This window comes from Mirounga angustirostris, unplaced genomic scaffold (genome assembly GCF_029215605.1).
Source record: "Mirounga angustirostris isolate CCGP_5_RB_7025 unplaced genomic scaffold, mMirAng1.0.hap1 SCAF_10, whole genome shotgun sequence".
Classification (NCBI taxonomy): domain Eukaryota; kingdom Metazoa; phylum Chordata; class Mammalia; order Carnivora; family Phocidae; genus Mirounga; species Mirounga angustirostris.
This window is the reverse complement of record NW_026991718.1, coordinates 113,343,177-113,371,127: the sequence shown is the minus strand read 5'-3', so window position 1 is coordinate 113,371,127 and position 27,951 is coordinate 113,343,177. Positions and strand designations below refer to the sequence as shown.

Below are 27,951 nucleotides of genomic sequence, written 5' to 3'. Positions count from 1 at the left end.
AGGGGTCTCAGAATAGAGAAGGGGAGACTTTGGGGGAAGCTGTATTTCCCCAGAAATAGAGTAGAGAACACACACGCTGAGCCCCTCATGAACTGTTTCTCTATCTTTCTCCTGGCTTTGTGGACAAGGACTTCTGATGCAGCCATGTCCAGGGAAGACAGTCAGAAGACTTGACAACTATCTGCAAGGCACTGAGCAGAGGGTGTCGGAGGCAAAACCCTTTAGTTGTTGAGGAGGTCCTTGGGGAGCGCTGGGAGCTGCGCTCAGGGGAGCTGGTGCTCAAGCATTTTAATGTGCTGACAACAGGTGCAGCTCTTTGGATGTGACTTGATCAAATATTAGCAGGAGACTCAACGCTGAGGTTTGGCGGTGAGGTCTACCGCTGCCTCAGTCAGCCGGCCCTGGAGGGGCCCCCCAAGTGGATCCAGGGCCCCTGAGGAACAAAGAATTTCAAGGCTTACTCACCCAGGAAACTGAGACAGAGGAGGTGTTGCTGGGCCCCAGCAGCACCAGGAAACCCGGCTGGGCGACCATGGCGGTGTGGCCATCAATGTGGACGGTGGGAGGGTCGGGAGCGCTGATGGTCAGTCTCACACTCGGTCTGGACTGATTAGGAGTCTGAATGAAGTTAAAGCAGAAAAGGTGCAGACAGGTAGAGAGGATGGAGTTCCTTAACTTCCAGCTTGGAGGAACGGGACCAGGATCATCTTAGGAGTCGGGCCTCCAAGTTTGTATTCTCGCTCTGCCGAAACTTGCTGCATGACCTTGGGAAGTTTACTTAAACCTCCCTGAGGTCCTTTAAGGTGAAGTGACATCCTCCTTTTCTTGGGCATGTGTAGGAAGTAAGAGCATAGATTTTGGAGCCAGAATCCCAGCTCCCCCACTTGTAGGCTGTGTGGACTGAGACAAATTTCTTCATCTCTCTGTTTTCATACTTGTAAAATAAGGATAAGCGTGTCTCCTCCATAAGGTTGTTGTGGGGATTAGATGAATTCAGTCGTGTAGAGTGCTTAGGACAGAGCCCGGCAGCTCGTCGTGCTATTGTTACCTGTTGCGATTGTGGTTTGTTCATCGGATGCCATATTCTAATAGCCTTTGGAGAGAGGACACTGAGCATTTTGGAGTCCAGGACTGGGTTCAAATCCTGGTTCTGCCGCCTACTGAGCAATATGAGCTTGGGCAGCTGAATTCACCTTGCTGTGCCTCAGTTTGCTGATGTATGAAAATGGAATGAAGCATGGAGTGTCTGGGGGTTATGTTGATGTAGGTGGAGGGGACTAGCACATAGTCACTGCTCACTGTTGCCCCCATGCACACCTCTGTCTGCCTCAGTAGGTATGCCTTAGTGGGGTCAGGGCCTGGTTCAGTAGTGAGTAATGATGCCAGCCACCTGGCCATGGGCCACCTGATCGGGGCGACGAGCTAAGCGCCTTACTTGGGTCCACTCCTCTAACCCTCACGGCACCTGTGAAGTAGCTGCATTGAATTTTGGAGTCCACAGTAGAAAACTCTGGCCAAATGGAATCTGCTTCTGCGGCCCAACCCTGCCCCAATCCCAGACTCCTTCCTGAGATCCTGGCTGCCGTGCTGGAGGGGAAGGAAGCTGGCAACACACCCACCTGGGGCCCAGGCTCCCACTCTCCCAGGGACAACAGTTGAATGAGCTCGGTAGCCTGGAAAAAGGGCAAAATGTGTGGCATTTAGAATCCTGTAGATCTGTTCTGAGCAGCTTTGGGGGCAGGGGTGTCAGTGTGGTTCAATGAGGTATAATTGCCCCCAACTGAATGACGACCCCCGTTGTCAGCATGGGAGGGGCCATTCACCTGGTTTCTCACCATGATATATTTAGAAATGTTAACATTTTGTTGTTGCAGTGATTTCCTCCCCCCAGTATTTTACTGTGAAGATTTCCACATATTCCTCAAAGATAAAAGAATTTTATAGGAACATTTGTATACTCATCACCTAGATTCTTCAATGAGCATTTCCTATACTCGCTTCATCACATTTCTATCCATCTATCCATACTCCATTGGTTTTGAAAATCATCAATCATGATAGAAAATAGTAAAAAAAAAATGTATAAAGTAAAAAGTACAAGTCTACCCCAACACCTCTTTCCCTTTTCCTCCAAGTTCTATTTTCAGGGGTAACTACTATTGGCATTTTGGAGTACATCCTGACTGTTTTCTACACACATGTAAGCATGCATAGATGAGAACATTCTAACCACATGGTCTCTGAGGAGATGACATTTGCACTGAGACCAACAGTGGCAGGAAGAATGTTCCAGGCAGAGAGACCAGCATGTACAAAGGCCCTGAGGTGGGTAGCAGCTCAGCCTGTGTGGCTGGAGTGTGGCAGGTAAGGAGACAGAGCTGGAGAGGTTAGCAGGGAGCTGCAGAGAGGAGCCTGGCTTTTGTTCACAGTGTGGTGAGGAGCTGCTACGGGCTTTTAGGTGATGACGTACCTGGATTTCTCCCTCATTTGATCCCCTCATTGACCCTGGGCACTTGCTCTTCTTGCAGACTTCTTTGGGTATGCCTCCTCGTCCCCATTCCGGCCACCTCCTCAGAGATGTCTTCACTGACTGCAGCACCCAGGGCAGCCCTGTCATCCCCACTAGTCACTTGCTGATCCATTGCTCTTATTTTAAATAAGATAAATTATTTTATTTTTCTGGCTGTTTCCTTGTTCAGTTTCTATTCTCCCCCTTGACTTTGAACTCTGCAAGGGCAGGGACCCTGGGTGCACAGGGCCTGGCACATAGTAGGCTTTCAATAAATATCTGTGGCATGAATGAATGGATAAGTGTTATGGAGAGAGAAACAATAAACGGACCTGGATGTTCAAGGAAGTCTTCCTAGAGGAGGGGACTTTTGTGCTGGGTTCTGAAGGCTGAATAGGAGTTCTCCAGGGAGGTCCAGAGGGAAGTGACTTACTTAGGTCCACCCAGAAAGGCACTCTGCCAGCTGGGCTGGGCCTTGGTTTCTTCATGTGAAAAGTAGAGCAATAAAGTTATGTAGTGCCCTTTCTTGAGCACTCACTTTGGAGTCCTGGGGGTCCACAAGGATCTCCTTGCCGGTGTAGAGGCAGGATAGGATGTCATTGTAGGTTTCTAGCCCAAAAGCCAGGTCCGCCATGCTGCCTTGGGCTAATTTTGGAAGGGGTTGGGGGGGGTTAGGCGGGCAGGCCTTCGGGGTCTCTGGCTGGGGCTGCAGGGTGTCACAAGCTTCAGAAAAATGAAGAAGGAGAAATTCAGTGGGAACAGTTTCCCTGGCCAACAACCGGTTCCAGCTGTAACCAATATCACGGGCTCACTACGTGCTAGGCAGCGCTGAACACACGTGCGCATGCGTGCACTCTCATTTCAGCCTTGCAAGGGTGCCGTGAGATGGGAACTCCAACTGTCCCTATTTGACAGATGAGGAAACAGAAGCCGGGAAGCCCGGAGCGGTAAAGTGACTTGCTCAAGGTCCTACACATTCTAAGAGGTGGAGCTGGGTTTTGAACGCACGAGCCCCCTCTCCTTGCTTCTCCCTCATCTGACCCCATTCCCTCCTCTGTGCCTTTGTTAACAGCGCCTTCTTCCTATGCTCTCGTACCCTTCTTGCCCACCTGACCCACCTCTGACCATTCCATGGGAAGGAGGAGGGAGCATTGAATGGGAGTTGGGCAGCCAGCCTCATCCCTTCTGTGGGCCTCAGTTTCCCCATCTGAGGGGTCCGTTCCAGCTGGGCGTTACTCATGACCCTGCACCCCTGAAATGCCCCACTTGCCCTCTTGTTGGAGCCTGATGCCCGCTCACAGGACACGTAGCCCTGTGGCCACCCCTGCTCTCCAGCGCTGAGGCGGGACTCTCCGGGCTCAGCACCAGCTCCCGAGGCCGGGGGCCGCCAGGTGCCCCCTTCCTTCTCCCTCCTTCTCTCTCTCCTCCTCTTTTGCCTACCGCCTTTTACCTGCTCCTTCTCCTCCTCCTTCTCTTCTTCATGCCTCCTATCCAGAGAAGCCCCACCTCACTTTCCTCTTTGCCCATCCTCCCCCAGGCCAGTGGAAGTCCCTGGAGGGTCTGCCCTGGCCGGGGGGTGTGGGGGGTGGCATATCGGGACGTTCATCAGGATGGCCTCGTCTGTGAGCTCCGTGGTGGTGACATAGTATTGGAAGTCTTCAGGGCCCAAAGATGGCCGGGGCTGCAACGAAACCAGGACTCAGCTTCCCCTGGGGGAGGGTGGATGGGTGTGGGGAGGCAGCGAAGCAGGCAGAAATTTGCCCTCTGTCTCTGCTTAGTTTGAAGTTCCTTGCGGGCTAGGTCTGTGCTTCTTGTGACAATGAACATTTATTGAGCAATAGCTTTGCGCCAGGTTATATGTATTATTGCAGCAGTGCGGTCCACTCTGTAGGCCTAGGATTAGTCCCATTTTACAGATTGGGAGACTGAGGCTCCAGGGGAAAATGACTCGCTGAGGTCGTAAGACACAGTGCACTTTCTCACTCTCACTAAAAGGAGGCTCCCTGTGGGTAGGCTTTGTTTTGTTTCCTGTTATATTCTTAGAGCCTAGAGCATCGTTCTTGGCACACAGTAGGGGAATGGAAAATAAGCCCCTTCCTTGGTCAGGGGCTACGTACACAGAGTGACATGCAGCAGGCCTTCCAGCAGTGAGTTGAGTAGGGTCATGGCCAGGGGGCATACCTGCAGGGAAGGCATGAAGGGGTCCTTGTCAGGTTGAGGGGCTCTCCCTCGGGGTCACACCCCTCTCCCAGGAGGCAGAGGAGGATAAAAAACATACTACCTTCTGCAGGAGGAAGGGCAATGCCTCATCCAAGACACTTGTCACCAACTCCAGAGCTGCGTTTGCCAGGAGGGGGTCCATCCTAGTGGTGGGGGAGGGTAGGTGGGGTCTGAGACACCATGGAAGGGGAAACTGAGGCCACAGGCAGGAGTCCAGGGCAGGGCTGGAGGGACTGTGTGACATGGAAACTCTAGAGTGGCTGCTTCCTTCCTGGTGTCTCTCTTCTCCTCCCCCACCCCTACCCTTTCCTTTTCTGTTTTGTCCCCTTCATGCCTTCTTGCATTTTTTTTTTAAGATTATTTATTTATTTGATAGAGAGAGACAGTGAGAGAGGGAACACAAGCAGGGGGAGTGGGAGAGGGAGAAGCAGGCTCCCTGCTGAGCAGGGAGCCCGATGCGGGGCTAGATCCCAGGACCCTGAGATCATGACCTGAGCCCAAGGCAGACACTTAACGAACTGAGGCACCCAGGCGTTCCACCTCAGAGACTCTGATTTTAGGAATGAATATATTCCAAGGAAATAACAAGAACCCATGTTTGTTTGTTTGTTTTTAAGAATCCATGTTTTTTTTTTTTTTTTTAAAGATTTTATTTATTTATTTGACAGACAGAGACACAGCGAGAGGGAACACAAGCAGGGGGAGTGGGAGAGGGAGAAGCAGGCTTCCTGCTGAGCAGGGAGCCCAATGTGGGGCTCGATCCCAGGACCCTGGGATCACCCCTGAGCCGAAGCCTGATGCTTAACGACTGAGCCACCCAGGCGCCCCAGGAAGGCAAATTCTGCTGCTGGTGTTGGGGATGCCAGAAGAGGAGAAGCCTTGGGGAGGGAGATGGTACCGTCTCCCACCCCTGCCCTTCCCTGAGATCTTGCCTCCTGAAGCCCACCCCTTAAATTTTACCTGTTTCCAGCTAATTCTTGCTGATTCGCAGGAAGAGCAGATGTTGGGCCTTCCCTTGAGCCTGGAGCAGCAGCCCCCAACATAGCAGTGACCCCCAGACCAGCAGCATCCTCCCAGTCAAGACCTGTGGACATACAACTGGGAACCCCAGTGGCCACCTCCATGTGCCCACTGGGGACCCATTGTATAGGGTCTCCTAGCTCTGCCTCCCCTAGAACCTCTCTCCAGCTTTCCTCTCCTTGCCTTTCCCCCAGCTCCAGATCTGCTAGTCCTTGAACACCGCCTGCAACCCTCGCCACCTCACACTAATGCTTTTGGTTCCTTCTTCCTGGAATGCCCTTCTGAGTCGTGTGGACTGCTTTCAAATCCAGGCTCTGCTACTTCCTGACTGTGTGACCCTGAGCAACTTACTTGACCTCTCCGCGCCTCAATGTTCTCATCTGTAAAATGGGGATAAGCATAGGTTGTTGTGAGGAACACATTCAACAGTATATGCAGAGCACTTAGCAAGCAGGGTGCTCAACAGCTTGTTTATGTGGCTGGGCGACATTGTGAGATGTTAGAAGATGTAGTACTCCCTTTGAACTGTGGAGGTTTCTGGATCTTGATGGAGGACAGGGGATGAGGGTCCTGGGGGAGGTGTTAGATTGGCTGGGGTGGGCACCAGGGAGAGGGGCCTGAAACCCCAGCTCTTTACCAGCTAGTAGGGAAATATTTCAGTATTTCAACCAAAATGTTTGTACAGGTTCTTACAGCTGAACTTCAGCCCTGCCCAGGTGGCCAAAGGACATAGTCGGGACCCTGGAGCTCACAGGCAGGGGTCCCTCCGGGTGGGCAAGGGGGTGTCCCCAGCAGATTCAGCCTCTGGAACTGCGTGCAGAGACCATTAGCAGGGCCCACCTCTGGAACTGCATGCAGAGACCATTAGCAGCCCCCCCAGCCCCCAACATGCTGCACCCATGAAGCAGCCACCCAGAGTGTAAATGCTGCCCCTGAGCGAGGACAGGAGGCCCTCAAAGGCTGAGCCTACTCTGAAGTACCTGAGAAAATCCTGCCAATGCCTGGAATTAGTAGCATCCAATTTTTTGTTGCTTGGTGTCATAGGAGCTCAGAACAGTGATTACATTGGGTAATAAAAAATGTATTTGTTCGTTTGCATATGTGAGTTTTGGACTGGAAAATTTGTTCTCATGGCATTAAATATTCATATTTTGCTTCCAGGCTGATCTGAAATTCACCCACGATTCATCCCACCAGAGTTTAGTTGGTCCCTATTTTGGCACTTTTCTCAATCAGTTCACCCAAGTCGGGTCTCCCCTCCCTTCCTGCCCTTTGTACATCACACCGTCTCCCAGCTCTCTCCCCCTCTTGCCTTAAATCATCCTTACCAGCCCCAACTTCTACTTGAGTGCTTACTATGGGGCAGGCACCATGCCAAGAATGTTGTAAAGCTTCATCACATCACTGAGTCCCCACCACAATGGTCTGGGATCACGGATCTCAAGTCCAGTTTACAGATGACAAAACTGAGGCTCAGAGAGGAAAGACGAATTGCCCAGGGTCACACAGGTGGCAGAGCTTGGATTCGAACCACTTAAAACCTGTGCACCACTTCACATTCTTGTAGGTGCTCAAGAAACGTTTGAGAAGTGCCCTCCTTGTCCTTACCTCTCCAGTCACAGGATTGCCCGACATCTCCCTGGTCTCTGTCTCCAGCCTCCCAGAAAGGCACAACTTTCATAACCTGAGCTCGGAAGCCTGGCTGGGTGGGGCCAGGGCTTGTGCTCAGAGGAGCTCTTCAGTGGAGGAAGGGGTCCCCTTGGCATCAGGCGGCAAGGGGCTTCTGGCCAAAACTGATAGGGCTCATCACTGAGGCCTGAGTGGCAGGCACTGGGTCCAGGGCCAACAGACCTCAGCGGGGGAGGTGGGGAGGGGGCTCTGTGGGTTTGGGGGTGGGTCCTTTACCTTAGGAATGACATCAGAGGTGCGGAGCCTGGGGCAGGGCCTTCAGCTCTTGGGAGAGAGCCGAGGAAGCTCCCAATACAGGATTTGGCAGTCTCAGAACCTAATGAGTAAGGGAGTGTGTTGGGGGTGTATGGAGGAGAGCAGGTGAGTGGTAGAGCCAGTCCTTTCCATACATGGTTCTGTGCCATGCCTCAGCAGCCGGCCAGGCCTGGGTTCAAATGCCCACCGTCACTCAGTAGCTGTGTAACTGTGGGCAAGTTACTTTTTCTTCCTTTCATGTCTGTAAAGTGGGAATAATAAACCCACGTATGTCTTTGTGGTGTTTGTGAAGATTCACTGAGGTAACTCAAATAGATGTCAGCACAGGGCCAGATCCATGGGAAGGGTTCAAAAAAGCTACTTATTTTAATTTCCATCTTAGAGAGGAGAACATTGAGGCTAAGAGAGGTTAAGTGATTTGCTCCAGGTCACACAGCTTGTCCTCTGTGGCAAAAGTAGGATTTGAAATCAGGGCCCAGAGAAGGGACTGGCTACCCAGTGAAAGGGAAATTCGGTGTGCAAGGGTCCTCTTACGTGGGGATCCTGGTGCCCCTGTTGGGAGCGGGCGCGGCTGGCCCCATCAGCCCAGCCTCCTTCATTAACTGCTGCCCGTGCACGTAGCGGGTCGGAGAGGTGATCCCAGGAGATGCCGGTAGAGGGGGAAAGAGAGGCCGGGAAGGAGACGGCCCTTAAAGGTGTGGTAGTAAGCAGGTGACCCCCATGGGCTTGGTCCTCTGGGGTGCTGTGGGAGCCAGCGTGGAGTTGCTCCCCTGCCCCAGTGGCTGAGTAAACAGGTTCTTTATCCACCAACCTCCAGGATACCCCTCCTCCAGGAAGAGATCATGGGTGGCCAGAACCCGGGAGCCAAGGCTGTTTTGGAGAAGATGGAACCAAAGACTTAGAGGCCCTGCCCCATCTTCCAGGATCCTGGAAGCGCCCCTTCCCCTCAGACCCTCGTACAACCCTAGGGAACCAGAAGGGACCTGCCACCGACCGACAAGGGGGAGATTGGCTTTCTCATCTTCATGGTGAGAGAGGGTTCAAATTCAGACTCAGTTATGATTTAAGAAAATAATGGAATGTGATGTGTGGGGATGTCGACGCAAAGTGTGTCTGGGAGTAGGGGATGCGTGAGGAAGCTGCCACACGGGGCCTGGCCCCATAAGTGTTGCTGATCCTATGTAAGCACCTCGTGCAGGGCTTGTCCTGTCTCTTCTGTGTCCCTCTCGGCCTAGCCCATGTCTGGTAGACGGGAGAAGCTCCTTCCGGGCTGCATTCCCAGGCAGTCACCTGGTCTTATGCCAGTTTATGCCCTGAAGTTGGGTCATGCCTTTTCCTGAAACACCCACCTGTCCCTTCCTGTGGTCCCTTGTGTAACTGAAGGGCTCTGTGTACTGGGGCAGGCCCGGAGTCTGGAGAACAGGGGCCCTGTTGTTTGTCCTGAAACTGCCGGGTTCAGGGAGGCCAGGAAACAATGACTGTCCAAGTGGGAAGGGCCTTTAGTGATGAGTCGTGACATCCTGAAGGCCGGGGATTAATAGTGACAATGACATCACCCACCGATGATATTATCCGGGTCCTCCCATGTGCCAGGAACCCTGCTGTCGCATTTCATCCTCATCCCCTTGCCTCCTCCAAGGTGGGGACTATGATTCTCCCCATTTTATAGAGAAGGAAAAGGAGGCCCACAGAGGGGAAGCCACATCCCAGGGTCAAACTACTCTTGAGGGGTCATGCCAGAACTCAAAGCCTAGTTCATTTGCCTCCAGAGTCACCCTGTTCCGAGAGCCCTCAAGTCACCACACTATCTAGATTGACAAAACATGTGTCCCCCACCTAAGAGGTTGTCCCACACTAGGTGCTATTGAGGCTGACACAGAAGGTAGGTGGGCAGTGTTGGCTTTCTTATTCCTGAAGCCCAGAGAGGCAGCCACGACCCTGGACATATATAGTCCGTATATAGTCTGTATATGGCCCAGACATAGCTCGGGCATGGCCCAGATTGGCTCAGAGGTCCCTAAACATGACGCAGATATGGCTTGGATGTCCAGTTCCCAAGCCTGCCAGAAGCAAAATGACTCCTGAGTTAGGACAAAGATACACTCCAGACCGTGGGAGTCACAGACAAGTATTTATTTATTGCAGAGAGACAGTCTACATACTCCCTCTGGGACCCAGCCTACTCTGGATGGCCACCATCCAAGTCTTCATGGGAGAGAGGAGAGCAGTCCTGGGGTCTACGAGGAGGCTGGGGTGACCACAAGGGAATCCTGGAGTTGGAGGAAAAAAGTCAATTCAGTGTTTTACCTCCTGCCTTGATGTGGTTTATGCAGGTGGTCCTCCACAGGGTGGCCACTGGACCTGGGGATCATGACCCTGAACTCACTCACAGAATTCTTGGAAGGGTCAGAGGAGTAGAGTGTGTGTGTGTGAACGGTGATGTGGTGCAGGGGTCTGGGCTACAGGTAAAGTATCTGCATGCAGAGGATGGGATTGTGTAGGAGCGTTGTCCTCAAGTCCAGGTGATCACCAAACTCCCCAAGAGGTTTCATAAAATGCAGATTCCTGGCTGTATTCACTGCGTCCCAGCCAGCTAACTTTTTTTTTTTTAAGATTTTATTTATTTATTTGACAGAGAGAGAGAGATAGCGAGAGCAGGAACACAAGCAGGGGGAGTGGGAGAGGGAGAAACAGGCTTCCCGCGGAGCAGGGAGCCCGATGCGGGGCTCGATCCCAGGACCCTGAGATCATGACCTGAGCCGAAGGCAGACACTTAACGACTGAGCCACCCAGGCGCCCCAACCAGCTAACTTTTTAATAACATCGCCCTGCTTTTTTTTTTATGCAAGGAACTTAACCTATTAGATTTCCCGCAATATTTTATTATGATAATTTTTAAACAGAGAGTAAAGTGGAAAGAATTTCCCAGTGACCACTTGTATACTAAGCATCTAGATTCTACCATTAGCTCTATCTAAACCATACTTGTTTTACCTCATATCTGTCCATTTATTCATTCCTTCAGCTAGCTTTTAAAACATATATTACAAAGCTATAAAAAGGAAATCAATGAGCTGCTAACTCAAAATAAATGAACAGAGCAAAACAGGAAACTTGGAAACAGATCCAAAGAATGACACGATACCTTTCCAACCCAAAGTGCAAATGATGGATTATGCAATGCAAGCTGAGTAAAAAAAAAAAAAATGGAGGAAAGTACCTAAATGCCCCTTCTTAAGAGATATGTGAAATAAATCAAGCTCTAGCCATCCAGTTGTATGGACACTTGTTCATCCAACATGAATCAAGTGTACCATGTATTTTAGATAAACTGCTTATATTATAACTGGATCATTGTAATGTAGTCTATTAGGGTATGACCCGGGTATTCATACAGTGGCTGGGTTTTACAGAGGAGGAAGCTGGGCTCAGGCCAGAGGACCTGCCTGAGGTCATGGCTAGAGAGAGGCAGAGCCGGGATTGCACTGGGGCTCTGGTTCCCAAGTTTTGACTTTCAGCCTCTCTCCGTACTGTCCACAGCACTGTTCTCATTATTCTCCATCACAGCCAGCTGAAGGGTGGGACACAGATTTTGAGGGTGGGCCACTCATATTATACATCCACTTGCCTTTGAAGCTAGTTAACAAAGCCTCCTACCCTTACACCGAATGTGACCTTGTGGCGTGGGGAGGCATTTTTGATACTTCGTTTCCTCTCTGAATTTCTCCGGAGCGAAACAGCTCAGGAAGTCAGTGATACCAATCCACAGCTTTGGGCAAATCAGGACTAATATGAGTTAAAGGTTTGGCCCAAAGTGCCTTCTGTCCTTGGGTTGGACACCTTGGCCATGGAAGGGTAGGCAATCACCTGTGGGTTTTCTTAATTCTAAATAATTCTACTTCCAATGTCTCCCCTACCTAGAGTGGACTAGAAACTTCAAGAAGGTAGGAGTTTTGTTCACCGTTGTGGTCAGTGCCTGGTATACAGTAGGTGCTTAGGAAATACCTGCTGGCTGGCTGACTGAGACGGGCCCACCTCACTGTCACTGGCTCCTGCAGAAGTTGGGACCCAAAGCAGGTGTTATGGGGGCAGGTGCAGAGTGCGAATCCCAACTTTGCCGCCTGCTGCATGCATGTCCTTGGAATTGGATTTGCCGTTTTTGAGTCTCAGTTTCCCTATCTGTAAAATGGGGATTACAGCAGGATCTGCCACATCAATGGGTGTGAAGACTGAACAAGATGCTGTTCAGTGGCACAAAACGATGATGGGCTATTGAGTACTATTAATGCTAATATTTGGGGGATGGGAGTGATGCTGCTACAGCCCCCCTCCCTAGCAGCTGTCAAGGAGGGTCAATGCTCAGCGAGCGTCTCTTGAGCACTTACCGTGGGCCAGGCCTTACTGAATGAAGGAACAAGTGAATGAATGAATAACGGGTAGACTGGGGAGGGCTGGAGGGGAATGCTCCCCAGGCTAGGACAGTCTTACACTCTTACACTTACAGATGAGGAAGTGAGGTCCGGAGAAAAGAAGGGGCTGGTCCAGGGCCCCCCCATGAGTGGCCGGCTGGGTCAGCATTGGAGTGCAGGCCCTGCCTCCCAGCCCAGGACTCCCCCAGCAACTGTGCCTTCCCTGGGGCAGGACGTTTAAGCCCACTCACCTTGGTAAGAAAGAATGAAGCTTCCTTGAATCCCCAGGCCTTCACCATCGATATTGGGATCCCAGATCTTAATTTGCCTGAAATAATAAATGTGGTCAGAGACCACTGGGCTTGGGGTGGGGTTGAGCAGCCATGGGCAGGGAACTCAGGGCCCAGCACACCCAGTTCGGACTGTCCCTCCTACCTCTGCTCAGTTGCCCTCTGGCCCCAGCACCCACCCAGCCTCATCTCCCTGCCCCATGCTTCCAGCACCAGCTGCTGGCTGCTCCCAAGGGCACCCCTCACTCCTCTCACACTTCTGCTAAAGAGCCATCAGGGGCTCCTGTCATTCACAACAGAGGTGTCTATTCTAATAAAATAAGTGAAAAAGAGGTAGTTGGCGTAGGTTACTAATTCTCCCCACCCCCGCAACCTGGGGCTTAATCAGATTACGTCTACCATTTCTCTCAGCTTCCTCCACTAGTAACACAAATAACAACGCAAACATCAGCAATGGTTAAGAGATGTTGAGACCCAACTGTGCCAGGCTCCTCCTTCAGCCCCTTATAAACATCATCTTCTTTATGTGCCGGAGGAAGGTACTTTTATTTTCCCATTTTACAGATGGAGAAACTGAGTTCGCATGATAAGGCAGCTTGTTTGAGGCCAGGTAGCCAACAAGAAGGGGAATCAGCCCTTGAACCCAGGTCTCCCTGAGGCACCTCGAATGTGCTCCAGCTGTTTACAACTCTGTCTCTCTCCCGCCATCAGCCCTGTGAGGTGGGGGCATTGCCTGGTTCACCTTGCATGCCTAGGTTCTGCACTAGTAAAGGAACTGGCCAGGGAAGTTGGAGATGGAAGAGGTCATTTCTAGTTGGGTGACCGGAAGGCTTCCTGGAGGAGGTAGAATTTGGAGTAGATTCTGAGGATGGATGGAAAGTGAGATGCAGGCAGGAGGAGTGAAGCACCCACCCTCAAAGCCCAGGGGAATGGGGGATGAATAGCAAAGGGACGCACTGTTCTCATTTGGCAGTAGGACAGAGACGAGGATCTCAGTGGTGATGTTTTTCAGAAGTTCAGGCTGTGAAAGAGAGGGGCATTGTTACCCTGGCTGAGGATCCAAAGTCCCCCAAGCCCTACCCCTTGGCCAGAGCAGCCAGGGAGATGCTGGAATCCCAGGCTCCTGCCAGTCAGAACTGAGGGTTCCCAGGACCAGCCAGGCCAGGGCCAGTACAAATCCAGCTGGGCCCTGAGTCCCAGGGCATGGGGGCGGGTGTTGGGGATTAGAGGGATGCACCCCCCACCCTCAGGGGCTCCACTGCTGTGTTCTAGCTGAATTTGCCCTGAGGGAATTTCTCCCTGTTTCCTGAATTTTGACTTCTCCAGTGAAGTCAAAGTTCTGATTTTCATGCGGGAACCTCTCCACTTAAAAATTAGCCAAAACCAAAAAAAACAAAAGAAAAAAAGCACAAAACATGTGGACCAAAAAACAAAACAAAAAAAACCATGGCAGAAGACAGAATTCAGCCGGTCTGGGATCTCTGATCCACTCTAACTCAGCTGGGGAAACGGAGGACCAGAGGGAAGGGGCTATCCAGGGTCACTGAGATGAGTCTACGTGAGCAAAATGAGATTTGCAAAAAGGGAAGGGATATGTTTTCTCATTAAGAATCAAGATGTTACAGAAGAAAAGTGAATGTGTATCTGTGTATCTGTGAGTATGCATGTGTTCTCAGCCATGTCCGGCATATAGCAGGTGCTCAGTAAACACCAGAGCGGGGAGGTTGGACTTTGTGGCTGATAATGTGGAGAATGGCCAGCCCACCATGGGGCTGCCTAGGGTGAACTTGTTCCAAGCAAATCTTGGTCAGTGACTCTTTTTTTAAATGGACCATCCTGGGCTGCCCCTGTGCCCCAGGGACAATCTATTAATACTCACGCGGAACAGGCCAATGCTTGAGTTCATCAAGTGGATCCGATCAGAGCTGCAAAGGAAGATGCCCTTGAGAATGGCCTCTCAGAGGCTCGCTCATTCATTCATTCATTTGACAACTATTTATGGAGCACCTACTATGTAGGGTTTGACTTATCCCAAGAGGCTCCAGTTAGCAACCCCTGAACTCCCTTTGGGGTAGCAGGAGGGCTGTGGGATGTGGGGAGAAAGTGGGCAGAGGTGCAAAAGGCAGCTGGAGAGCTGTGCTTCCTGCCTGGGCTCATGGGTTGACTGACGGTCACTGCCACTGTCTTGGAGTCCTCCAGGATGGGCTGAGGGGATGGTGCTGGGCATGCTGTTCCCATGGCCAAGGTCAGCCTGTTCCAAGGCTGCTGCAAAACCACTCTTCTTTCCTTCCCTTTCTCTGATGTTTGGTCCCCAAAGCGGGACAGTCCAGACTAGGTCACCTTTCTGCACGTTCCAGAGTAGCCTTTACTCCATGCTTATACCCCAGAGGTTCAAAACACTTGGTGTTTAAAGCAACCCACTGGTCACAAGGTGAGACAATGATTTACATGTTTACCTGATTTCATTAAAGTTGAGCATAAGTCGGTCATCTTTGGTGTAAAACTGGGCTTCTGAGCTGGCTTCCTGCAAGGAGAGAAGCCCGTTTCTTTCAGGGGTTGTGTCAAGCACAGGGGGAGAAAGGCTCTTCCAGCTGATGTTGCCAACCTGATAGGATATTATCAGCTTGGGGCACTTCCATGAGGGGCTAATCTCTCTGAGGCTGAAGGCAGAAAACAAAGTTGCCAGATGGGAAGAGAAGAGTGAAGATGACATTGTTTGAGCACCTGGATCCAGCTATTTTTGAAGCTAGACCATCTGGACTTCTCAGTTACATGAGTGAGTGCAATTCCTTCTGTGCATGTGAATTAAGTGTCTGCCCAAAGAGCGTAACTATTAAAGTCACAGGACCAGAGCTGGGCCTCCAGCTGGGTGACAAGAGTGGTGGAAACGGTTAAGAAAGCAAGAGGGGTGAACAGGAACAGTGAACTGGAGGGTCCCCCAGGTTGCTGCTCATGCCACAGACAGGTGAACTCACGATGCCCAGGGTAAAGAAGGGGTAGTGGGCTTCATTGGTGGCGAAGACTTCCAGCACGATCAACTGGGCCACCCTGGCACTGCCCTGGTCCAGAAGGAGCTCTGGGGTCTCCCGAGTTAGGATCTTCACCATCTGTGTGGGCCCCAGCTGATTCGCAGCCTGGAAGGACATCAGATCCGCGGGAGGCCTCCCGAGTGCCTCACCATGACCCACAGGCCCCATGTAGCCCTTGCGGCCTGGGCCCTGGCCCCCCTCCTGGCCTCCCTCCTTCCTCTCCTACTCCAGCCACCATCCTTCTCTCTGATCCTGGAGTGGATTTTTGTTGTCCCCATCTCACAGCCTTTGGTTTTGCTTCTCCCTCTGTCTGGGATACCCTTTTCTTCAGGGAAGCTCTCTCTCATTTCCTGGGTTACATTAGGCGCCCCCGTAATGCCCTCACAACCCCTAGAATCTATCCTCTGTCCACACTTGTAGCGGAAATCGCATCTGTGTACTTGATCCAGGTCGCACTGCCCTGTTAGCCCAACTCCCCAGGGGTCAGTCCTACACGTATTTCACTCCCCAGGGGTCAGTGGACAGACCACAGCAAGCACTGCAGACGGCAAGTGGACCAACCTGTTCACTGATCACCTTGATGTTTGACTTCAACCGGTGGGCCAGCTCAGGAAGCTGAGGATGAGGGGAAGGCAGAGCAGGTCAGCCTGAGGGGAGAGGGGAGATGCACCTCCAGCCGCCCACTGCCCAGATCCCCAGGACCCCAGAAAAGCTGGGTGGGCCTGATGGACCAGGCCCCATGACTGTCCCTGGTGGAAACCAGCCCCTGTGTCAACTGCTGTGGGGCATGGGGTCCTCACTGGCCTGGACTTTTACTGCGGGTTGTTGGTGGTTGTGGGTCTTGGGCAGCTCCCCGCTCCCCGAGGACATGGAGACATGAGCCAATTCTTACTATAGTCATGAATGTGGTTGCCGGTGACCATTCCCCTTTTCTCATCATACTAACTTTGGGCCAACCCCTTCCCCCTCCGGGCCTCAGTTTCCCCATTGGTCACTCTAGAAGAGGTGGCACACTCCAATTGACTGGTGGTGGTTGTCTGCTGTGCTGGGTTGATAAGGATTCCGAGACCATGTCGGCATCTAGGCTCACTAGTAAGGAGGATCCTGATCGATTAGTGAGGTCTGCCGTGAGTCCCACAGTGGACAGCAGGGGCACGACTGCTACCCTTAGACCACTCACTATCTAAGATGCCCTTTGACCTGTTATTTGGTAGAGGAAGCAGGTGTATCAGGTTCCAGAGGGCAGACCTAGGACTGGCGCTGGATGTTACAAGGAAATTTGCAGCTTTAGAGCTCTATGTCAGAGGCAGGGTCTGAGAGGAGGGAGTGAGCTCTCTATTACTGGAGGGATTTAAGCTGAGCCTGACAGGGGATTACTGCTCAGAGGCTTAGGGCAGCCCTTGAGCCCCCTCAATTCAGGAAATTCCCATGATGCCGCAGAGGGGGCCCCATTCTCTCATGCTGAGACTGACCACATAGTCCAACAGGACTACGATTTCCTCTGGAGGAAGCAAGGCAGTTACTGCAGCGTTCACCACGTCCTGCCTCACAGTGAGGCTGAAGGGGGTGCTGTCCAGGTAGGGCACTGTTAGGGAAATTGCAGACTTGTTGAACCACTTGGTCACGTCTCCATGGGAGTCCAACAACTTGGCCTAAGAAGACACAAAGCAGACAGTTGGCTGGGGACCTTAACTCCAAAAACTTACCCAATAACGACCTAGAAGAAAATGACAGCATTCAGCCTGTTTCCCTTTGTGCCTTTGCTGACAGGACGCTTAGCCTGGAATTCAGTGCCTTCCCTGAGGTGATGAGTGATCTCACGTGGCCGGCAACGTCTACTCCTCCAGCACCCCTCAGTCTGATTTTTTAAAACCTAGATGTCTTCTTTGGCATTTAGGTTTTGACTTCTCAGACACCTCACGAACCCTTTGGATGAAGGGAAAATTCAAAATTGCAACAAAATTGATGAAAATGTTTGATTGCTGCCATTTCCCAAAGGATCCGTGAAAACTGCGCTGGGCCTCCTGCTGTCCAGGTTCGCCTGGTCCTTCAGGGAGCCCAGCCCCAGTATGAGCGGGCGGCCCCACATTTCACAGAGCGCTGACAGTTTCTGGCTCCTCCTGCCTGCCAGGCCCTGTGCAGCCTCACTCTGTCTTCCCCTTTGTGACTAGTACTGTCTGCATTTACAGATGAGGAAACTGAGGCTCAGAGAAGTGACAGAACTTGCCCAAAGTTACACAGCCAGGGAGTTGTGAAGCTGGGAGAGACACTCAGGTCTGTGTGATCTCCAGGGATGGGTCTTGATCCTGGGCTCTAGTTTCAAGGTCATCAGATATTTGGGGTTTGGCAGGGGCTCGCCTCAGAGGAAGGCCAAGAGCCCCAGTGCATACGCTGGCCTCTGACTGGGAAAACCAGAGGCGGAGGCCAGGTTGCTGGGGCTGATGCTCTGTGTGTTGCCCTTGGGTTCCACCTGCTGGGGTTCCTCCATCAGGATGGTTTACATGGGACAGGTTCGGCCCATTGAGTTCCTAAATCAGCCTGTGTGTCCTAACCGTGAGTGGTGTTTTCTCCCCTAAAACAGACCCATGGTGTTTGGTCCTTGGCAGTCAGAGAAGGACAGTGGTGTCTCCACTTTCCTTTTGAGGTCCCATGACACTCACCCCCAGCTCGAGCTGGATGACATCACCCTTGATGGCAGGAGACAGAAGGTCAAACTCCAGGCGGTCAGAGCCGAGGGAAACGGGCACTGCTCGGGGACAAGAAGAAAGTTCTGTGAGGGAGGAGGGCAGTATTGGATGGGGCGCCTTGGGGGCTGCTTTTGGCTGGAGCTGCATTATTGCCTGGGGGTTGGTAGGGAGGAGAAGGAATAACGATGTTGACAATGAGAATGATGATGAGAATGACATTTATTGAGCATCTGTCAAGCTCCACGTGCTGTGTTAAACCTTTACACTTACACTTTACACTTACTTAGTCTTCACAATAACCTTAGGAGGTGGGTCCTATTATTACCCTCCTTTTACAGATGGGGAAACAGGCTCAGAAATGCAAAATGACTTGCTCAAGGTCATATTGTGAACAGATTTGAGCCCAGTCGGTCTGCTGCCAAGGTCCTGGCTTGGAACAAGACTGAACTATTATTTATAACTCTCTGCCTCCTCCAGGGGACCGTGATCCGCACCCCTCACCAGGACAGAGTACCTGGTGCACACCCATCTGTGCATTGGATCGCTTGTGTTCGCCTGAGGATTCCCCACTTGGCCGCCAGGTGGCAGTGGTGTCTCACCTGCCCTGGCTCCTGGGCCGAGACTGGGGAGGGCTGCTGAGAGATAGGTTCAGGGACAGGCAGGGAGTGAATCCTTGGACCACCTGCTCCCCTAGGGAGACCTCCTGCCCTGCCCCTGAGGAGCACAGGAGCCAGACAGACTTCTGTTCGAGCCCCAGTAGCCTTGGCTACTCTATTCCTACCTCTGAACCTCAATTTTTCCCATCTTAAAATAGGGGTAGATACCATAGTAATACCTGCCTCATGGGTTGTACAGGACTGATCCCTATTTAAGTTGGCTCATATCTGAATTACACCAGACTTGGAACTTGCAGAAGTGGGTTCAAGCCTTCTCCTATCACTAATTTCCTCTGTGTGCTTGGACAAATGACTTAGTTTCTCTGAGCCTCAGTTTTCTTATCTGTGAAGTGGGGTGATGATGGCTACTTCATGGAGTTATCTGAGACCCAGCCCAGTAGAAGCTCTTTGGGTGCTCACTGCGAACTGATTCCATTCTCCTCTTCCCCCCCACCCTGGTCACCCTCTGAGTGAGCTTCTTCAGATCCCGAAACAGTGGATGGTAGCATTTTCTTCTTCCTGCTAATTCCCACTCTGAGACCTCTGAGCACAGCACAGTTGTGAAGTCGGGCAGAAGCCTGAGTCTGTCCAACTCTGCTATTATTGGGGAGGGAGAAATGGTCTCCTTCCTGAGCACACATCTTGCCTCTTCCCCTGTTTTCTCTTTTCTAATAGCCCACAGTAACTGCTGTCTCATCCACACATTCATTCGTTCATCCATTCAGTTCCTGTTTGTAAGCCCTTCTCTGTGCAGGCAAAGCGCCTATGTGCCTGGAACCTCCCTGGAAATAATCCTCACTAATAATCTTGTGATGTAGGGATGTAGAAACCCCATTTTACAGATGAGGAAACTGAGGAGGAGGTGGAGTGGCTTTCCCAAAGTGACAGAGCCAGTCAATGGCAGAGCTGGTATTTGAACTGGGAAATCTGACTCACATAGAAACTTGCACATAGTAGGCCCTTGTGAAGTCACAGATGTGGTGAATTCCTGTCTGCTCATCTTTGGGAGGGATTCACGGATGCTCATTGCACTTGCTGCTGGGCTAAGTTGCTGCTCAGGCTTGACCTGGGAGGCCTCTCCTGGGCAGAGCCAGGGTGTGGAGGCTGGCTCAGCAGTAAAGGAAAAAGGTGGGAGAGAGCAGAGCACCTACCCCTCACCAGGTGCAGGAGGTCTGCATGCATGTCCTCAAAGGCCGCCTGGATCACGGGACACAGCTGCAACAGCACAAATACAGAGGCTCCATGATCGGGGGGCCAGAACACAGCTTCACAGCGACCCGTGCCTGGCCCACCCAGCCCGAGCCCATGCGTCCATGGCCAGCCAGGCTTTTGTCCATGAGATTGAGGGCTTGGTGTTGTGTCCACTCCAGTCAGCCATCCCTGCCGTTCAGAGCCCACCCCGGCCCCCGGCGTCACCTGGGTTTTTTTGCAATGGTTTGTTCCTTACCCTATGCCCAGGGGGCACCTAGCTGGCCAGCTGCCCTCCCCATCGCACTCCTTGTGCTGTTCACGAGAGCCCATGTTTTCCATAAGAGGGAAATGGAGAATGCATTTCTTCATTCACTTACTTAGTCGACTGAGTTCCTTCTGCACATCAGACTCTAGAACAGGGCGGGCAAGGCAGACCCAGCCAGACTCGTGCACAATCTCTGTGCCTTTTGTGGGTTTTAATTCCAACACATCCCGTTGCCTACTCAGCTCTTCTTTCCCTAAAACAGCTAGCAGTTCTCAGCAGGGGGCTGATTCTTTTGCCTAGGAGATACTTGGAAATTTCTGGAGACGCTTTTAGTTGTCACAACTTGGGGGAGGTGTTATTGGCATCTAGTGGCTAGAGGCCAGGGAGGCCACTAAACACCCCACAGCATGTAGGACAGACAGCTCCCACAACAAGGAATTCTATGACCCGAATGTCGATAATGTGAAAGGTAAGAAACCCTGGCCTCACGTAATCCTGGCCTCGCCTGTTTTGCTTAAGGAGGAGGTTAAACCTCTGACTCACTTGCTCGTGGGACTCAAGAGCCTTGTTCTCGGACGCCTGGGTGGCGTAGTTGGTTAATCGTCCGACTCTTGGGTTTGGCTCAGGTCGTGATCTCAGGGTTGTGAGATCAAGCCCCACGTCGGGCTCAGCACTCAGCGTGGGTTCTCGTTGGGATTCTCTCTCCCTCCCCCTCAGCCCCTCCTGCTCATGCTCTCTCTCTCTCTCTCTCTCAAATAAATAAATCAATCTTAAAACAAACAAACAAACCGCAAAACCCAGAGTCTTGTTCTCTGTTCTAGGCAGCCCATTTTCTAGGTCAGTGCGCTGAGATTTTGTCATTTGTCTTAGATACAACATCCCCAGTGAAAGAATCTTCTGGTTGACCACCCACTGCTACTCTTGAGAAAGAACAGTGCACTTTGAGAAACTTTTTCTATGAAAGTTTTCTATGAACAGTTAACTTTTTCTATGAAAAATCCATTCCCTGCTTCTAGCTGCTTTGCCAACCCAGAACCCAGGGTTGGAGGACTTGGGCTTGGAGACCCCCAGCATTCGCTACCAAGGGCTGGCGTGTTCCTCATGGGAAAGGTGTTGCTGGCAAACTTGGCATTGTCTCTCACAATTCCCCTTCTTTCACTTTCACCAGTGGCTCTCAACCCTGACTACACATTAGAATCCTCCAGGAAACCAGCTAGAATTCCCTGGGATACTAAGGCCCTGCCCAGCCTCATTACATTAGAATCTCCATCAGGATTTGTAAAAGCTTCCCCAGGTGGTTCTGATGTGCAGCTAGGGTTGGGACACACATATTTCCACTGAAAAGGGCTTTGGCATTTTCTAGATGGGTTCCTGACAGATTTAAACATGGTCTGCCTTTTCCCTTCATTTCACTTAAAATATTCATATGACCATTGTATCAAATCCACTGACTCATGGTGGAAAACCATGGTGATTAATGGAATGCCCGTTTTCTCATATCATTCATTGCACTCATATACTTTCACCCTTAAAAACAGATATTATCCAAACAGCATTTTTATGCTCTATTTTCTAGTGGAAAATACATTTTTTAGCTAGTGAAGTATGGTGCCAATTAAAATATGATTTTGCTGAGGCTGGGAAAACATTTCCAGCTGGGCCCTACTTTAAGAAACTCCCACCTTTAGGGGCGCCTGGGTGGCTCAGTCGGTTAAGTGTCGGACTCTTGGTTTCAGCTCAGGTAGTGATCTCCAGGTTGGGAGATCGAGCCCTGCTTTGGGCTCCACGTGTAGTGCGGAGTCTACTTGAGTTTTTCTCCCTCCCTTTCCCCCTGTCCTTCCCGACTATGCTCTCACTTTCTTTCTCTCTCTAAAATAATAAAGAAACTTCCACCTTTAAATAGAAAAAAAAATTCTTAAAAAATACCTCATGTAAGAAAAGACAAATTTTACAGAATTCTTCACTTTCAGATTCCTTTTAGAAGTCTCTCTGGAATGGTGTAGTAAAGTACTAATATGATGCCGCTATTATAATAATTATGAATATTATACAGTGGCATAGAACATAAGGAATATCAAATTATATTGACACTGAGCACAGCCACATACAAAGATGAATGCATGTGGGTAGAGATTGGAAGGCATATATATACAAAAGAAAAAAATGGCTGCCAAGTTAAGGTGGAAGGATTATGGGCATTTTCCCCCCAAAGTCGTTTGAGTTATTATATCATCTTTTCAATCCAAAAAATGTTATTATAAAAAAACATTAGTCATCTGGCAAGCTGTTTCGAACCCCAGGAGGCCCACTGTGGTGAACCCATCTTGGAATTTACAGTGGAAAGCAATGGTCAAAGTTATAGTTTTAGTTCCCCTGTGACATACAAGGGACATATAAATTGAGATTAACTTGTGTTTATTGACTCAGAAAAATAAATCCAGCAGGGCCTGGTGGGTGACCGGCCCCTGAAGACCACAGGTTGATGTGACACAGCGGTATGCTAGACCCAGCTCGGACCACTTTGCGAGGGCCAAGTGTTAAATTTTCAGGAATTTCTGAGCCATGTGGTAGACCCAGACAGTTTTAAAAATTAAATTATATAAACTTATGACTAAATAAGTTATACTAAATGCAAAGCTAATAACTCAAAACTCATTACTTCCTAATTATTTTGTTATATTTTATTCTTCCCTATTGCCCTTGAGGTTATTTATGTCAGTTGCATCTGGGTGGTGGAAACACCATACAATAAGGTGCTGCTCTGTGTTTCTTACCAGCTCTGCTCAGTGACCTCGCATGAGTAGCTTGAAATTGTCGTTGGAGCGCGAGTTTACACCAGAGAAATCAGCAAGTGCTACAAATCAGGGTTCCTTCCACTCAACCTTCCCAGAGCCAGTTGTTAATAATTTATCAGCACATCACTGTTCAAGGTCTCCTGGGTGACTTTTGGCAGTTCCATTACCTTTACCTCAACGATCTACTTAAAGAATGGTCAGGCCCAGAAGTTTCCCACTCAAGGCGACGCAGGGCCCTGAGCACCAGCTCGCAGTTCCACCCCAGCCCCACAGGGGGAGCAATCTTTGCAGGCCGAGAGGCCCTGAGTCCACTCACCTGAGTTTTCACCAGCTTGGGCAGGGCTGGCACCAGGAGGCTCATGACCGTGTGGGCTAAGGAGTTGACCAGGAAGGAGAGCCTTCCGGAGAGGAGAAGGGGAGAGAGATTAGGAAGGGTCAGAGATGACGCTGTTTTACCGAAGGGAAGACGGACGGCCCAGGGGAAGAAGGCGCTTGCTCAAGGTCACACAGCCTGTTCCAGACAGGGCTGGGGGTAGAGCCCCAGCCAGGTGTGGATGGTGGCAGAGAGTTCTCAGGGAGTAGAAGCTGGGGGTTGTCTTTAGAAATGCGTGCTGGAGACTGGGACGATAGCGTTGGCATTTCTCCCCATCCTCCCGATAAGGAGAAGTGGAGGGAAGCGCCGTGCCATGTGCTGAGTGCTTATGGCCGTAGCCGGAGCTGTAGCTCATCCCCTCACCGTGGCCTCCAAGCTGAGCCCCAGGGACGCAGGTCACCAGCAGCACTCGGACAGTAAATGAAGGTGATGCATTTGCTTGACTCCAAAGCATGTTTTTACCCAAAGCTCCACTCAGGCCTGCCCGAGGTGGTTTGAGGGGCCCTAGGAATGCGGCTCCTCTCCACCTTCAAATCTTTGCCCCACTTCCTGGCAGGATGCCTGAAATCCCACCATCCTTGTTTCTGCCCTTGATGTCCTGAACGTTCTTTGGCATCACAGATTCCCCGAAAGGAGCCCAGCTCAAGAGCCAGGAGGGATCAGTCCCTTTCTTTCTCTGGGCCTCAGTGTTCCCCGTCACCACCTGGCTTCCCTCCCAGGCGTGCTGGGAGCCCGGCGGGAGGTGGCCACACTCACGTATGCAGCAGGCTGATGCGCAGGCTCCCCGGGCTGTTCGAGCAGCCGTCGAGGACGAGGTGGGTGTTCTCCCTGGTGTTCACTCGGATGATGGCTTGTACCTCTGTTTCCATGTGTATCTCCACGATGGTCTTGACCAGGGGCCTGGGAATGGATGTGCCTGCACTGTCTCAGCCCCAGGTCGGAGCAAACCTGCTGTCTATCTCAGTCTGCAGGTTCTCTCCCCTCCCAGCTCCTCTGATGGCTTCTCCTCATCTCCCCCGGGTGTCACCCCACCAGGTTCAGGTTTGGGATTCCTGTCCCGGTTTAAATCCTCTGTCAACAGTTCCCAAACTTATACCCAACTCCTTACCCAGATGTCTTACAGGTGCCTTAAATTTAACATGTACAAAACCAAACTCTGGGGGCACCTGGGGGGGTCAGTCGATTAAGTGTCCAACTCTTGATTTCGGCTCAGGTCATGATCTCAGAGTTGGGCTCTGAGCTGGGCGTGGAGCCTGCTTAAGATTCTCTTTCTCCCTCTACTCCAGCACCCCCCTCTTTTTTTTTTTTTTTTAAAGATTTTATTTATTTATTTGACAGAGAGAGACGCAGTGAGAGCAGGAACACAAGCAGGGGGAGTGGGAGAGGGAGAAGCAGGCTTCCTGCAGAGCAGGGAGCCCGATGCGGGGCTCGATCCCAGGACCCTGGGATCATGACCTGAGCCAAAGGCAGACGCTTAACGACTGAGCCACCCAGGCGCCCCTCCACCACCCCCCTCTTGAGCACTCTCTCTAACACACACACACACTGAACTTTTTTTTTTTTTTTCACACACACTGAACTTAGGCTTCTTCCCCAAACCTGCTCCTCTCATGATCTTTCCCATCTTGTTGCTAGCCACTCCATCCTACCCAGGAAAAGCCCTTGGAGTCAGCCTTGACCTCTCTCTCTTTCTCCAGCATTCAATCCATCAGGAAATCCTGTTGCCTCTACCTACCTCTGAAACGTATTCAGAATCTGACCACTTCTCACCACCTTCCTGCCCCCAAACCTTGGTCCAAGTCATCTCCATCTCCCCCCAGATTATAACAGGTGCTTCTGGATGGCCTCTCTGCCTTCAAACACAGCAGAGGCCTTCTTTAAAAGTTCAGTCATGTCATGTCTCTCCTCTGCTCAGAACCCTCCATGGCTCCCATTTCACTCAGTAAAAGCGAAGTCTTCACCTTGGCCCACAGGCCCCACAAGGACCTCACCTCCCACCATTCTCCCTCTCTCTCCCTATTCTCTTTGCCATCCTTTGGACAAAGCAAGTGCCTCAGGGCAAAGGACTCTTGCCTCAGGACCTTTGCACTTGCTCTTCCCTCTGCTTGGGACACTCTTTACCAGATCCCGTGTGGAGAAAAAGGGCAATGTGTGAATGAACCTGTCAGGCCTGCTGTATCTAACTGAGGGGACACTCACGTGTTGAGTCCAGCCACCATGTCCAGGGGGATCTTGACCGCCAGCCCCTGGCCTTCATCTGAGGGATCCACCTGCAGCTGCAGGATGTTGGCTGAGGTGACTTTCAGCCTGGATGGGACACAGGAGAGAGGAGATTCATGCCTCATGCTCAACTGAATATCATCCCCGAACTGGCCCCCTGACTATTTCCTGTCTCCCCTGGTGCCCAGCCAGGGGTGTCCAGCGAGCAGCTGGACCTGAGCCCTGTCCACTGACTCCTCCCCAGCATGGTCTGGCCCCCAACCCTCCCTCCACCACTGCTAAAAAGGCTTCCATGGCTCCCTGCCTCTTAAGAGATGAATCCCAGATCCTTGGGCTGACGTGGAAGACCCTCTGTACTGGCCCCACTGACCTCTCAGTTCCATACCTTGGGGTCTGAGTGACTCTCACCACCCTGTGCCTTGCTCAGGCTGTTCCCAATCCCTGGAATGCCATTTTCTTCTTGTCTCCTGCTGAGCATGGAGTCACTGGCTCACCTGCTGCCTCCACTGAGAAGTGTCACTTTTCCCCTTCACTGTCCTTCCCCAGGCAACCTTCCTCTGGGGTCACCCCGTTAGGGTTCCTGTGTCGCTCTCTTATGGTTATTGTTAACTCCTCTGGGAGCTCCTGAGGGAGGGACTTTGACCCGTTTTTCTTGGTCACGCAGAGTTGACACCAACTGTTGCTTGTTGACTGGTCGATTGAATATGCCAAGTGTGTCCTGGGCAGAGGGGTGGGGAAGGAGCTAGCGCCCAGCTTGGTCCTGCTCCACTTACCAGATGATATGGTTGAGGATGGAGTTGACCACACTGCCTAGTATGGGGATGCCCCTGGCTGGCTTCTCCCGTATGGTGCTGAGCAGTGACAGCTGCTGGAGGATGCTGATGGCATCGTGGTCGTTCAGCTCCTGTGTCAGCCCTGGAGGCAGATCCCAGAGATTAGGGGCCAGCAGGAGGGGCGAGATGAATGGCTTGGCAGTGGCTTCAGGCCTGGAGGTGGCATCACCCAGGGCTGCCTGGACCCGGACATGAGGCCAGGGGATGGATGGCTCCATCCTGACCATCTACTGTGGAGATGTGGCTTTGAGGATATTGGTCCAGATAGGTCATTTGCACATAAGGACTAAGGTGGGGGCATAGGTGGGACCATTCACCCCTCTGAGCATTGCCAGCCTCTGTGGGAGCATTGGCCGGAATGTGGGCATATGGGCCTGCATCCCTCCCACCAGCCAGCAGCAAACCCTCTGGAGCCAAGAGGCAGGGGAGCCACAAGGCTTTGTTGGGGGCTGTTTTGCTGCCAAAACATACTTGCTAACAACTCTCTGACACCCACATCATATGGACCTGTTGTCCAGAGAGCCTCGGGTGCTGAGCTGAGATAGGAGAAGCCAGGAGTCCTGGGTTCTGGTCCCTGCTGGACTTTTCCCCTGGCAACCAGAGCCCATTTGGCTTGTGTGAAGAGCAGGTCAGAAGTGCTGGGTGCTCCAGAAGCAGCTCTGGAAGCAGCCTGCAGCCCATGACTGAGGAGAATTGGTGTATAAATACCCCAGCTCCCTCAGCCCTCTGGCAGGATGACCCGGGTATGTGTCCCCCACCGTGTCCCAGAGTCCCCGTGTGTTGCTCCTTTGCTCCGTGATAATGGAGGTGGGACTTGTAAATATTCCTCCTTTGCCAGCTGGCAAATGTTAAGACTTGTCAGTGGAGGCTCTGGAGGGACATAAAGAAGGATGGGGCCCAGTGGAATCATGGAATTGAAGGGAGGATCTTAGAATCACGGAGTCTTGAGATCATAGGCACTCCCAGCCTTTACAACTCATCCACTTGAGTCTCACCCTAGAGCTGGGATTCCAGCTATGCCTTGCACACTTCCAGTGATGGGGAACTCCCTCCCTCCTTTGGAGGGCTGTTCCACCTGCCCTCTTGCCTTATGGTGGTGAGGCCTGGGTGACCGAGATTTGCTTTTTTTTAGGGGGGTAGAGGGAGAGGGAGGCCCCCCAAGACTTACTTTCTTTGATGATTTCTCGGCCGAGGCTAAGAACTGCAGGGGGATTGAGGGTGGCTCCAGCCAAAGTAGCTGCCAGCAAACCACAGAGGAGGGTGAAGGTGAATGGGCCAGCCATCTTTTTGGGGATCGGTGAGCAGCAGGTGGCAGGGGAAGGAACCTGGGGTGAGCACAGGTGAAGGAACCTGTTAGCTGGGCAGAGAGGTCAAGGGCAGGCCCGCCATGCCTGGTGACTAGGGGCACAAAGTCCAGAAGAGGCTGTTTAGTGAAGTGGTTAAGAGTGTGGGCGGTGAGGGGCGCCTGGGTGGCTCAGTCATTAGGCCTCTGCCTTCAGCTCAGGTCACG

General features: G+C 51.7%; 2 protein-coding genes across 2 annotated transcripts in view; one reads left to right on the top strand and one right to left on the bottom strand.

Annotated features, from left to right (window-relative positions):
* Nucleotides 1-27,951, top strand: part of CDK5RAP1 (CDK5 regulatory subunit associated protein 1) — a 110,519-nt gene that overhangs the window by 75,857 nt on the left and 6,711 nt on the right. The window lies entirely within an intron of this gene.
* On the bottom strand, nt 351-27,724 carry BPIFB1 (BPI fold containing family B member 1). Its single transcript, XM_054509559.1, has 18 exons — nt 27,610-27,724; nt 26,382-26,523; nt 25,588-25,695; nt 24,145-24,288; nt 23,332-23,413; nt 19,916-19,979; nt 18,082-18,167; nt 16,894-17,073; nt 15,983-16,036; nt 15,368-15,526; nt 14,849-14,916; nt 14,272-14,317; nt 13,350-13,413; nt 12,354-12,430; nt 4,627-4,690; nt 3,048-3,154; nt 466-618; nt 351-401 (listed from the first exon to the last, which is right to left on the bottom strand). Exons 1-18 carry the CDS (start codon nt 27,722-27,724, stop codon nt 351-353), a joined length of 1,764 nt encoding a protein of 587 aa, XP_054365534.1.

Excerpts from the sequence above, each read along its gene's own strand:
- BPIFB1 (XM_054509559.1), bottom strand. The coding sequence starts at position 27,724 with ATGGCTGGCCCATTCACCTTCACCCTCCTCTGTGGTTTGCTGGCAGCT. Across the intron at positions 25,696-26,381 it reads ATCCTCAACCATATCATCTG|GCTGAAAGTCACCTCAGCCA; the intron begins GTAAGTGGAGCA and ends TGTCCCATCCAG. Across the intron at positions 619-3,047 it reads TGGACCCCCAGGACTCCAAA|ACTCCTAATCAGTCCAGACC; the intron begins GTGAGTGCTCAA and ends AACTTCATTCAG.